At 45.8% G+C, this 13,659-nt stretch overlaps 1 protein-coding gene across 3 annotated transcripts in view; it reads left to right on the forward strand.

Moving 5' to 3' along the window:
- BDP1 (B double prime 1, subunit of RNA polymerase III transcription initiation factor IIIB) overlaps window positions 1–13,659 on the forward strand; it is a 324,783-nt gene that overhangs the window by 96,658 nt on the left and 214,466 nt on the right. For all 3 annotated transcript variants that reach the window (XR_004537715.1, XM_033928971.1, XM_033928981.1), the window contains exons 14-15: window positions 7,500–7,638; window positions 7,927–8,003. Coding sequence is in view for 2 of the 3 variants with exons in the window: in XM_033928971.1 (XP_033784862.1) it covers window positions 7,500–7,638; window positions 7,927–8,003 (216 nt within the window). In the remaining variant the exon portion in view is untranslated. The remainder of the gene's footprint in view (window positions 1–7,499; window positions 7,639–7,926; window positions 8,004–13,659) is intronic.

Raw genomic sequence — 13,659 nt, forward strand, 5'->3', positions numbered from 1 at the left:
CATAGCACAGAAACACTACTGGTATCCTTACTTGATATAGCCCAACAACAGCTCAGCAAAGGAAACAAACTGCTAATCATCCAACTCAATCTTTCAGCAGTCTTCGATCTAGTAGACCACCCCATACTACTCCAGATACTAGACGCCATAGGAATTTCAGGTAGAGTTCATAACTGGTTTCAAGGTTTCCTTAAAACAAGAACATACAGAGTTAAGTCAAAAGAGCTTATATCAGACTCATGGTCCAACCCCTGCGGAGTACCACAAGGATCTCCACTATCGCCCATACTATTCAACCTCTTCATAGGGGGAACAAAACAAGGCCCAGGGGACGATAGCACAGGAGGGGGCTGGTACTCCCCGAGGAAAAGCGGGGAGGTGGGGTGGAGGGGACATGGGGATGAAGAGAGTTGCGAGGGTAAAGGCGGAGGACACAGCAGAGGCACCGGGAGCGGGAAAACGGCCCGAGACCCAAGGGAAGGCGGCCCAGGTAAAGGCAAAGGTGGAGGACAAACACCGGGACCTACAGTGCTTATACGCAAATGCAAGAAGCCTCATGGCTAAGATGGGTGAACTGGAAGTCATGGCCAAGGGGGAGGACCTGGATATAATAGGAATTACAGAAACCTGGTGGACAGAGGAAAATCAATGGGATGTGGCGCTGCCAGGGTACAAGCTCTACAGGAGGGACAGGACCCACAAGAAGGGGGGAGGCATAGCGCTGTATATAAAGGACTATATCTACTCGATTGGGATCGATACGGCAACAAAGGCAGAGGAGCTAGAATCGCTATGGGTCAAATTGCCGGGAAAGAAGAGTGCAGACATAAAGCTGGGGCTGTATTATCGCCCGCCTGGTGCGTCAGAAACAATAGGACAAGACTTGGAAGCAGAACTGAGACAGGAATGCAGGACTGGAAGTGTAGCAGTGATGGGGGACTTCAACTACCCGGGGATAGACTGGAGTAATGGACTGGATGGGACACTCCAACTCCACGAGGGAAGCAGGATTCGTAGAAGCTGTGAGGGACTGCTTCATGGAGCAACTAGTCAAGGAACCGACGCGAGGGGATGCTACTCTTGACCTCATCCTTAACGGATTAGGGGGGCCTGCAAGAGGGGTAGAAGTGGGAGGAACACTAGGCAACAGTGATCACAACGTGATCAGATTCACATTAGAAAGGGGGTCACCCATAGTGGGGAGGACCGCAACGACTGCGCTCAACTTCAGGAAAGGGAACTATGTTGCTATGAGGAAAATGGTGGGGAGGAAGCTCAGGAACGGCTTTAGGATGGAGACTGTAGGGAGCGCCTGGACCCTTCTCAGGGACACACTGCAGGAAGCGCAAAAACTGTACATCCCCAGTTTCAGGAAAGGCCGCAAGAACAAGCGGTCAAAAGACCCGGTTTGGATGACACATGAAGTAAAGAAGGTAATCAGTGACAAGAAAGTGTCCTTCCGGAAATGGAAAAGGGATCCAACGGAGGAAAATCACCAGGAGCACAGGAAATGCCAAAAGGAATGCCACCGAGAGATTAGAAAAGCAAAAGGGAAATACGAGGAGGGGCTGGCCAGGGAGGCGAAAAACTTCAAGGCATTCTTCAGTTACGTAAAGGGGAAGCAACCAGTGAGAGAGGAGGTGGGGCCATTGGACGATGGGGATAGGAAGGGAGTGATTAATGAGAATAAAGAGGTAGCTGAGAGGTTGAACACGTTCTTCTCGTCGGTCTTCACGATACCAATATACCGGACTCAGAGGAGCTCATGAGTGGGGAGCAGGCCAAAAGATTGGGGCATATAGAGGTAAGTCGGGAGGATGTCCTCAAGCAGATTGACAGACTGAAAAGCGGCAAATCACCGGGACCGGACGGGATCCACCCAAGGGTTCTAAAGGAACTAAGTCAGGAAATAGCGGGCGCAATCCAGCATGTTTGCAACCTATCCTTGAAAACTGGAGAGGTACCAGAGGACTGGAAACTGGCGAATGTCACACCTATCTTTAAGAAGGGATCGAGAGGTGACCCCGGGAACTACAGGCCGGTGAGCCTGACTTAAGTTATAGGGAAGATGGTGGAAGCAATGATCACGGACAGCATTTGCGAGCACATCGAGAAAAATGGCCTACTGCGGACAAGCCAGCACGGATTCTGTAAGGGAAGGTCGTGCCTGACAAACCTTCTGTACTTCTTTGAGGGAATAAGCAGTCAGGTGGACAAAGGGGAACCCATAGACATCATTTACCTCGATTTTCAAAAGGCCTTTGACAAGGTGCCACATGAAAGGCTGCTTAGGAAGCTGTGGAACCACGGGGTGGGCAGGGATGTACACAGATGGATCAAGCACTGGCTGTCAGGTAGACTACAGAGGGTCGGAGTAAAGGGCCAATATTCTGACTGGCGGGGAGTCACGAGCGGTGTGCCGCAGGGATCGGTGCTGGGGCCGCTACTCTTCAACATATTTATCAATGACCTGGAAACGGAGGCAAAGTGTGAGGTTATAAAATTTGCAGACGATACCAAGCTCTGCGCCAGAGTTAGGACCAGGGAGGAGTGTGAGGAACTGCAAAGGGACCTCGATAAGCTGGAGGACTGGGCAAACAAATGGCAAATGCGCTTTAACGTAGATAAATGCAAGGTCATGCACATAGGGAAAAAGAACCCGTTGTTCGAGTATAAAATGGGGGGGAGATTGCTGGAAGACACCGGACTTGAGAGAGACTTGGGTGTGCTAGTGGATCCATCCATGAAACCATCCGCACAGTGTGCAGCAGCCTCGAAGAAAGCCAACAGGATGCTGGGCATCATCAAGAGGGGCATATCAACCAGGACGCGGGAAGTCATCATGTCGCTGTATCGAGCGATGGTGTGCCCACATCTGGAATACTGCGTTCAATATTGGTCGCCGCACCTCAAGAAGGACATGGCAGTTCTTGAGAGAGTCCAAAGGAGGGCAACGAAACTGGTAAGAGGGCTGGAAAACTGCCCATATGCTGAGAGGCTGGATAAACTGGGGCTCTTCTCTCTGGAAAAGAGGAGGCTCAGGGGGGATATGATAGAGACCTTCAAAATACTTAGGGGCATAGAGAGGGTGGACAGGGACAGGTTCTTCAGACTAAAAGGGACAACAGGTACGAGGGGGCACTGAGAGAAACTGAAGGGAGATAGGTTCAAATCAAATGCAAGGAAGTTTTTCTTCACCCAAAGGGTCGTGGACAAATGGAATGCGCTCCCGAAGGAAGTGATCCGGCAGAGTACAGTACAGGGATTCAAACAGGGATTGGACAGATTCCTGAGGGAAAAGGGGATCGTGGGGTACTGAGGGAGGTGCTGGGGTGTTGCATAAGTATAGACAGCTCACCAGGTCGTGCAGGTGCAAGGCCGGAGGGTTAGGACATTGATGGGAAGATAGGACTTCGATGAGAAACCTAGGGGGCAAGGGGGCCCCTTCTGGTGATTAAGGCAGGTCATGACCTGTTGGGCCGCCGCGGGGGCGGACTGCTGGGCGGGATGGACCTCTGGTCTGACCCGGCAGAGGCACTGCTTATGTTCTTATAGCTTCCTTAGGCACAACCCTAGATATCCTAAATATAACCTCATTCAGTTATGCGGACGACATAACCATCCTCCTTCCCTTCGACATCCAAGACCCCAGCTCCACAGAACGCCTGAAAACAACACTGGTAACAGTAGAAAACTGGATGACCAACCATAAGCTGAAGCTAAATGCGGATAAAACAAAATTCCTATTACTAGAGAAGGAAAAATTACCATCCTTTACAGAACTGGAAGTAAATGCAATCAAGTACCCTATACAGAGCACTCTCAAAATTCTGGGAATACAACTAGACAGACGCTGCACAATGTAGACACAAATTCACAAAATCATCCAAAAAGCTTTCTACACCATGCGAAACCTAAGAAAAATAAGAAAATTCTTCGACAGAGATCAATACAGAATCATTGTCCAATCCCTGGTACTTAGTATTTTAGACTACTGCAACAGCCTCTACCTATCATGCCCAAACTACAGACCGTTCAGAACACAGCCCTCAGACTCATCTACTCGCTTAGCAAATTCGACCACATCACTAATGCTTATTTAGACTCTCACTGGCTACCGATAAAAGCAAGATCACAATTCAAATTCTACTGTCTTCTATTCAAAGTATCCCACGGAGCTGCACCAAGTTACCTAAACAACCGCCTATACTGCAACCTCACACACAGAACAAGGAAAACTCAAAGCCTATTCACATACCCTTCTCTTAATGGTACCAGATGCAAGAAACTCTACGATAACCTTCTGGCGAAACAGGCAGCGAAAATTGACCCAACAGTCTCCAAACTGCTGACCAAGACATCAGACATCAAAGTTTTCCGAAAAGAAATCAAAACACTTCTATTTAAAAAACACCTACCATCACTCTAACCTCCTGCCTACACACACACACTTACTCCTTCATATTCATCATCCCTACAACATCCCTCAACGCCATGTAAGCAACCTCCATCTGTAACCAAATATTTCTTCCTCAACGCTATGTAATAATCTCCCTAACTTGAATGTATTGCTATCCTTACCTATGATTTAAACCTGATATGTAAACATGTTATAGTCCTGATATGTAAACTTGTTATATTACTGATATGTAAACTTCCTGGAAATGTCCAGTTCTCTTCCAATTTTGTAATCCGCTTAGAACCGAAAGGCACAGGCGGAATAGAAATCTCTAATGTAATGTAATGTAATTTATACTGTATTCTCAGATCGACAGGAAGCCAATGAAGTTGATGCAATGAAGGAGACACATGGTCAGACCTTTTTCTTTCCAAATATCAATTTTGCTGCTGTATTCTGGATCAATTGAAGTAGATTTAAAATGTGGAGTGTCGCCATTGGTTCTTGGGCCTTGCAATGAAGACGACTGTCATAGAGGATCCTCTCAGCTTTCATGGCTTTTGATTTTCACAGGCTTGGAATTCCTGGTATCAAGAGAACCATCTTCTTTTGGCTAGTGGCCTCTATCTCCTCCTTGTACACTCAGGCTGGGCTGATGCTTCTGGCTGTTTGACAGCCCATAATGTCTGCATTATGACTACTTAAGTGTCTTTTTTCCCACTCTGCATCTATTGAGGACATCTGCAAAGTATCTACTTGGTTCTTAATCCATACCTTTACTTCTCACTACTATTTGGACCATACCATATTTTTCGCTTCATAAGATGCACCCTAGATTAGAGGAGGAAAACAAGAAAAAAAACATTCTCAACCAAATTCTCCCTGCCAGGCTCTGTCCCTTGTCCCCCCTCTGGTGGTCTAGTAGTAGGCCGGGACAGGGCACAGGGCAGGCAGGGACAGGGCACAGGAATAATGGAACAAAACATAACTACTAAGCAACCATATGTGGACTAAAATGTAAAATAAGATATATAAAAGTAGAGCACAAGATAGCAGATAAATTAAAACACAGAGTAGAGGCCCAGCCGACCAGAAGTGAAAAATTGGGCTGTCCCAGGCATGCTGAACCCATCAGAATTCCAGGGAAACACAGAGCATGAACACAGAAGACAAACACATACAGGATCAAAGACCCAGAGCAATAAAGCAAAATACTGCAGCGTGGTGCCCAAAGCTAATAAAGAACTAGACGAGACCCAGCAATACACAAACCGGAAAATGCGACAAAAAAACCTCAAAACACGAAAGGGGAAAATTAACGTAAAGGGTGAGGAGCGTGTAATTCAGAAGAAACAAGCAAAAGGTGATGGGCAATACTTGACACAGAACTGCTGTAGCTCGCGCTGGAGGAGTAAAAAAAAAAGCCAAAAATAAACAGCAGTGTACAACAGAATATAAAAAAAGGACATGCTGAAACAAGATTAAAAAGACTTACCTTAGAAACTAATGTGGAACGCTCAGAAAAAGGCTCTCCAGGAGATAAAAAGACCGCGCAAGAGAGAGTCCGCTTTAGAAAGGAAGTGAAAGTAAAAGCGTGATGATACTACTAGTGAAGGGGGAACCACATGCTGTGTATTGGGTGTAAAGAGAGGGGGTAAAGTGTGAACAGTAAATAAAAATAAGTGAGGCCTGGAACGCTATCATAAATGAAAAGAAGGTAGAGAAAAAACAGGGGGAAGGAAGCAGCTGATACACTAAATAAAAAACAAATATGCAGGTGAACCAATATATCACAACCAATACATAAAACCAATATAACACAACCAAGCATAAGAAAGGCAGGAAAATGATTAAGCAATGCACAATTGAACAGAACAAAGACTGAAAGATAAAAAGAGGAAAACAAATATGTATGTAAATGAAAATCATTTAAGAACAATGCACCATGACACAGAACAGAAGCTAAGAAACAGAAAAGAATAGTCGCAGTCGGCAGCAGTTCGGTGGTGAGCTGGAGGGAAAGGCAGGGCCGCCAGACTGACAGAGAAACTAAATAAGGTAACGAGGGGGGGGGAGAGAAGGTTGGGTATTCGCTCCATAACATGCACCCTTATTTCCACCCAGTCTTTTTGGGGAAAAAGTGCGTCTTATGGAGTGAAAAATACAGTAACTCTGGAAGAGATAGTTGGTTTGGACAAGCAGTTCTACAAAATCTTTTCTCTACTCAAGTGTCAACTTTTCCTCCAACCCTCTTGGGTTTCACCAGGCTCATGTTTATATATTCATTATCCTTCTGCAGAGTCATGATCCTGGCAGCTTGGGAGTCCAACATCTGAGAATATTAAGCCTGCTTGTCCTTGGAGAATGTAAAGATACTTAACTGTAGCAGGTATTCTCCAAGGATAGCAGGTATATATTCTCACAACCCACCCGCTTCCCCTAGTTAGCTTTATTATTGAACTGATGTTCCTGTAAGCTGATGTCTTGTGGGAAGACCCTGCCATGCGCGCAGTATGGGCACTGCCTAAAGAGTTAAAGTTACAGTGCATTTGGTAGTTTCCATACCGGGTTCCATGAATGATGTCACCCACCTGAATATATGCTTGCTGTCCTCTGAGAACACCTGCTACAGGTAAGTATTTGCTTTTTCAGAAGTGTGTAAAGGTATCTTTATTTGTTCAGGCATTTCATACTTTATATTTTAAAGGCTTTCTATAATTTTTTGAGGGGGATTATTTGGTGTTTTGCTGATGTCTTAATTTCTTGATTTTCTTTTTGTTGTATTTTGAGGTGTGCATTAATTTGTTGTAATTATATGCTTATCACATATATTGTTTGTAACCTGCTGAAGACTTGAGATTGTCAGGATATAAACATTCTAAATAAATTATTGTATAATGGCCGATGTCTGGTTTAAAAGTTAGATGAGATTTGAGGTAGATGTTATTAAGAATTTTTTAATAAGTATTTAAAATAGTAATCATATATAGGTACAGAGTCAAGTGGGGATGGGGGAGGAGGTTAACATGACTTTTAAAGGTGGATTCTGGATAAAGAGACAGTTGGAAAGCAGTGCTATTTTATTTCTTTTCCTACACAGGGAAAATGAAAAAAAAGTTACTTGTGCGCCAGTAAAAGCGGTTCGAGGGTGGGTACAGAAACCCAAGCCTAACTTGGCACAGGCTTCTAGGAAAAAAGAATTGCCTAGCCACCCAGAGCCTACTGAAATAGCTGACAAGGTATGTTGGCCATTTTCTGATTCCTTTTTGTTTTTAGTCTTTATTAAATCCTTAAAGCTAACAAATAATTTTTCAGCATACAGCCAGTTGTTATCCCAGACTACATTTTTTATTTACCTGTTTTATTGTTGGAAAAGGCAGGAAACTGTTAATCCATTTTTCAGCAGTTATATAAGTTAAGTGCACCAGATCTTTTATATTATAGTTAAAGACAATTTCTTTATCTTTTTATTTCTTTTAACAAAATATAATTTTAAAAAGCCACTTAGTATTTATTTGGATTCACAGAATGCTGGAGAAGTTGATGCACTGAATATTACTGTGGAAAAAGAAAAGAAAAATGAAGACACAGCGATGGACTTAAAGTAATCATTGAGAGAACAAAAGCAGTGTTTTATTTTGAGTGATTTTTTATTTTTTTTTGTTCCATTTTATAGAAAATAAATTGGATTCATTAGTTGATAAGACTTCTTGCTAGTGAGACATCCTTTGCTCATATTGAAGCCTTCAGATTTGCTACGCTATTATATTAGGCTAAAGTTGTCTTATGTTCACATTATCTCCAGAGGATTCAGTGCGGATTATACCAGAGAAATCTGTATTATTTAGCGAGATAGTACAGCTATAAAAAAATAATTTCAGTAGACTCTCAGTTAATTAGCATCCATGGGAACTGATAGATGCCAGATAAATGTGCTTTCTGGTTGCTTGCAGTTACTGTTAAAAATAGGCCTAACTAATACTATACCCCATACTATGCCATACCATAAACTGTTCCAGACAAGTCAAAATAGAATCAAGCAATAGAATCATAAAGAACCAGCACGCAAAGCCAAGTACAAATCCCAAGTCTTATGAAAAGGAATAAGATGCTCTAATTTGAGCACTGTCTGTTTTGACAACAGACATATATAATGCAATTTTTTAAAAACTTGCTCAACCGGTAGCACTGTAGGTTTTTTTCCGCCATCTAGCCAGTAAAAGCTTAGCTGCCACAAACATATGCTTGGCAAAAGTATGTGCTGGTTTAGAAACTCCAGGAGGTCGCATGTGTAGCAAACAGTAGTCCATTTGCAAAGGGTAGGATAGTTGCAGAACAGAGTTCAAAGAAGTAAACACAGAGGACCAGAACAGTTGCATATCACCAAATATGAAAAAAATGTCTCCCACAAGCCACAATTCCTCCAACAAAGCTCAGAACATCTTAGAAAGGTGAGCTGGGGTAAGATATCACTGATAAAAAAATCTTAATCTTATATCCATTTTCCATTAAGGAAGCTGATATGGAAACTTTAAACAAATGTATAAAAATAGAAGGCCATAGGGGGGTCACTAGAACTTTAGAGCCCATCTGCTTTTCCCAATGGGAGGTATGCCACTGGAAAGGATTAGATTGCACCAATAATTCTTGATGAAGCTTACTAATACCTCCCCTACCTGCCCCTATACGAATGGCCGCTTCCATCTGTTCTTCTGAAAGCTCCAATTCCTCCCGACCCTTACTTATTATAAAATCTCGCAGTTGATTATACAGAAACAGATCTTGAGAAACAATACCATGTTCATTAACAAGATCAGCAAAAGAAAGCATAGTTCCCCCCACCCATACTTGGTTAAGCATAAGTAAAGAGAGTTTAGTCCAGTTAAGAAAAGTCCTATTAGGGGGAATGTCAGGAAGAAAAGAAATAGCAGAAAGAATATACTTCCCATCAGGAAACAACTTAATCCAGGTAGCCAAAGGTATTCTTATAAAGACATTAAGATCTGGTAAAAGCTGATGCAATCTATCAAGGGGGAGCCAAGGCAAGGCTCATAGAGGAATACTTTGCTGCCAAGGTTTGGACACTTCCTGCACCCATTCTGCTATTAGCTGGGCAGCCCTGTGATACAACACAAATTGTGGAATAGAGAATGACATGGTGACCCGCTCCCGTGGGTAACCACAGGTGACTGCAGTAAAACCGCAGGAATGGGTAAAATCTATATCTGTTCACCGCTGGCATGGGGACAAACCTTTTCACTGCTCTGCGGAGTGGTAAAAAGCTTCTATAGTGCCTGATAGACCAATACAATTTACTGATGGGTAATAGCTCATCATGACCAGCAGGTGGAGACTGAGACCAAACTTTGGTATGGTACATAATATCTGTCCCTTCCCTATATACTTCAGTCTTCTCTCAGTCTCAACAGGTGTTGTTTTTGATACCCATCTCCCCTTGTAGGGCTGTTGGGATTTGTTTAGGGCTCCCAGTCCCTGTTATAGTGCTGGACTGAGCTTGGGTGGGCACTGTTTGGGGGTTCATCTGACCTCAGGGGTGTCACACCCGGTGGGTCTCGTGCTGGGTCCCTTTCCCCCTTCCTCCACCTCCCCCCAAATTTTGTAGAGATGCCTCAGCAGTAGGCCTTATGCCCAATTCAGGCAAGGCGTACTGCTTGAAGGGCCAGTGGAGTCTGTTCTGTAAAAAAAAAAAAAAAAAAAAAATCCTGAAGCAGTGCTGGTCTAAAAGGCTGCTTTCCCTTTAAATTTGCTGTATTGTACTGTATTTTTCAACTAACCGGCACTTTTCTTTTAGATAAGTAGGGTGTGGAGCAATGAGCACATTGCAAGGGAAAAAGTGCTCATTGTGCTCCAGACGTGAGGCATTCACAGCCAGCCTGTGCAAGCGCTGTGCAGGGCAGAGCAGTGGGGGAGCCTCGTCGGCATCAGGTGCCAGCAGCCAGGGCATCCTGCCGCTAGTGCCTCGCAAGTCGGCAGTTGACAGCAGGGAAGCCCGGGCTTCCCATGCCACCCATGGAGGGATTTCCCCAGCCACCGACATTCAGGATAAAAAGGATTCCCTTACTGCCGCAGCTGCTATGGATTCCCTTACCGCTGCTGCCGGCTTGCCTGCTTTAGTGGCTGGGACAGTTCAGGCTTCCAGGCCACAGAGGGGTCATTTTCAGCAGGAACCGCCAATTTTGGCGGAAGACCCTTCATTTTGTCTACAGCCTCAGGTGACCTTCCCCCTGTTTTGGAAAGACAGGGGCAGGTTTATAATGGGTCCTCTGCTTTGGCAGTGAGTTCCAGTGGGCTGCCAGGGAGTTTTTCCCCTGATTTTATTTTTTTCCTTATGCAAGGCTAATTTTCAAGTGGCCGGGGGTCCTGCGTCCACCCCAGGGGTCTTGTGGGGGGGAGGAAGTTTCCCTCCACAACTGCTCCGGTTCTGCCACCCTCAGCGCCTTTAGTGTCCCCCCTCCTTCTCCCTTGTCCAAGCACCCACGTGTGGCCTGGGATGATGATGTGATTTCTGAGGAGCGGTTTTCCATGGATGAGGACCTGTATCCTTGGGGAGACCTCCAGGATCCTTTCAAGGGGACGGATGCTGGCAGCGGGGCCTCTACGGTTCTGTCTTCCGATGAGGATACGCTCATGGACGAGCTCCCGGATCTGATTCAGCAGGTTTCCTCGGTGTTGCACTTTGAGGAGGCACCACAGGAGACCCCGCGAGTGGTGGACCCTCTTCTTAGGGGGATCCGCTCTGCACCCCGCTCCTTTCCCATGCATCAGGATATTCGGGATATTGTCCTGGTGCAGTGGCAAACACCAGAGGCGCCTTTTCAGTTTGCACGCTCCATGGCTCATCCGTATCCCATCTCGGAGGGGGATCGGGATACCTTGAAGTTGCCAGTGGTGGACGCGGTGGTCTCTGCTATTGCTAAGTTGCATACTGTGCCCATAAAGGGCGGTTCTGCCTTACGAGACTCTGAGGAGCATAAGTTAGAGACCCTCCTTAAGCAGAATTTTGATGTCTCTGCCTTAGGGGTTCGGGCAGCCATTTGTGGTGGTCTGGTGGCACAGGCCTTGGTTTGGTGGGCCGAGCAGGTCCTTGACCGTGAGTCTGATGACTGGTCCTTGGTGGATCAGAAGGTGGCAAAGATTGAGATGGCTGCCACTTACCTTTCGGACGCCCTCTATGACTTGTTGCGGACGTCCGCCAAATCTATGTCTTTTGGTATGACCACACGTTGTACCTTGTGACTTTGTGCTTGGGCGGCAGATGCTTCGTCCAAAACTAAACTCGCAAAATTTCCCGGGTCTTTTTTGTTTGGAGAGGATTTGGACAAGTTGGTTCAGACTCTGATGGACTCTAAAGTGCCCTGTTTGCCTGAAAACCGTGCCCATCAGGCTGCTCGGAGTGGCACTGTTCAGGGGCGTCTGCGTGAGTTCTGCAGATATCGCCCTGGTCAAGGGGCTGCTTCCTTCCCGACCTCTGATTCTTCCTCGGGTTGTTTCTTTCAGCGCATGCAGTCCTTTCGGGGAGCTGGGAATCCCTCCACCGGTTCCCCCACTGCCCATCCTGCCCAATGACTCCTTGCAGGTGCCCCCTCTGGTTCCAATGGGTGCCTGACTGTGCAAGTTCTTTCCACAGTGGGCAGCGATCACGTCCGATCAGTGGGTCCTGGAGGTGATTCGGGATTTTATGCTCTAGAGTTCGCCCACTCCTTGCCAGATCATTTTCTAGCTTCTCCTTGTCATATGGTGTGGAAGAAGCAGGCTTTTCGCCAGACCCTTCAATGATTGCTAGATCTCAAAGCAGTAGTTCCAATGCCCCCTCAGGATTGTTGCACCAGTAGGTGCTCGATTTACTATGTGGCACCCAAGAAAGAGGGAACCTATTGGCCCATCTTAGATTTGAAAGGGGGTTAACTGGGCTCTCAGGGTTCCATCTTTTTGCATGGACACAGATGGATCAGGAATTGGTTGGCGGGTAGGAAGCAGAGGGTAGGAGTGAAGGGCCACTACTTGGACTGAAGGAGTGTCACGAGTGGGGTTCCCCAGGGGTCGGTGCTTGGACCGCTGCTATTCAATGTATTTATAAATGATCTAGAAACAGGGACGAAGTGCGAAGTAATAAAATTCGCAGACGACACCAAATTATTTAATGGGGCTAGGACTAAACAAAATGGGGCTAGGACTAAACAAAATCCAAATACTAAAAGACCTACTCGGAGATTTTGACCCCGGGTTCCTGTGCATCACAGAAACATGGATCGACAGAGATGACTCTTTCACACAAAACGAACTCTGCCCCCCTGGCTACCATGGTCTCTTCTCACTCAGAACCAACCGTAGGGGAGGAGGCCTGGCCCTACTCTACAAATCATTCTTCAATGTCCAGCTCCTTGAAAAGGGCAGCCATACATCACTAGAATTCTTGCTAGCCTCAGTAAACGATGAACTCCATCCCCACCCATTAGGTATCCTGCTACTTTACCGCCCACCCACCCCCTGGAACAAATCCTCCGAACTCGTCCTAGAGACCATAACAAGGGCCTTCCTAAAATTCCAAAGACTATTGATCATTGGCGATATTAACCTCCACCTAGACGATATCACCAACAAGGATACAACCGATTTCAACGACTTCCTCATCTCCCTCGGTTTCACGGCCCCTCCGCCCACCCCTACCCATGATAAGGGGCATACTCTAGATATCATCAGCTTCCTCGATCTGACGGAACACAAAACTTCTGCTGAAGAAGCGCGCTGGGAACATGTCCCCTGGTCTGATCACCTTCTTGGCTCCGTCTGCCTTCCCATTTTCATGTCCCATCTAGGCAGTCCTCCCCGAGTCACAAACTATATCACCTATCGCAAAAAAATCACGAGTGAACAGTTCTGGTCCCAATTTCTCAACCAACTACCTCCTTCTCCTGACCACCCCGACCCCGACACCAACTGGCACAACTGGGTAACCCTTTCTGAATCCACTTACCGCACTCTTGCTCCCCTCTGTACTAAACCTATCTCCCACTCCCGCAAAGCTCCCTGGTATCTTCCATATCATAGGGAATTGAAGCAGAAATGTCGAGCACTGGAGCGTAAATGGAAAAAATCGAAATCCCCTTCCGACAGACAAACCTGGAGAGCCAATATCAAGTTCTACAACACGGTATTGTCAAAAGCAAGAAAAAATTTCTATGGTGACAAAATCACCAGATCAAAAAACCAAACTAGTACACTGTTCAACATTTGGCGTA

The sequence above is a fragment of the Geotrypetes seraphini genome, chromosome 1 (genome assembly GCF_902459505.1).
Source record: "Geotrypetes seraphini chromosome 1, aGeoSer1.1, whole genome shotgun sequence".
NCBI classification, from domain to species: Eukaryota; Metazoa; Chordata; class Amphibia; order Gymnophiona; family Dermophiidae; genus Geotrypetes; species Geotrypetes seraphini.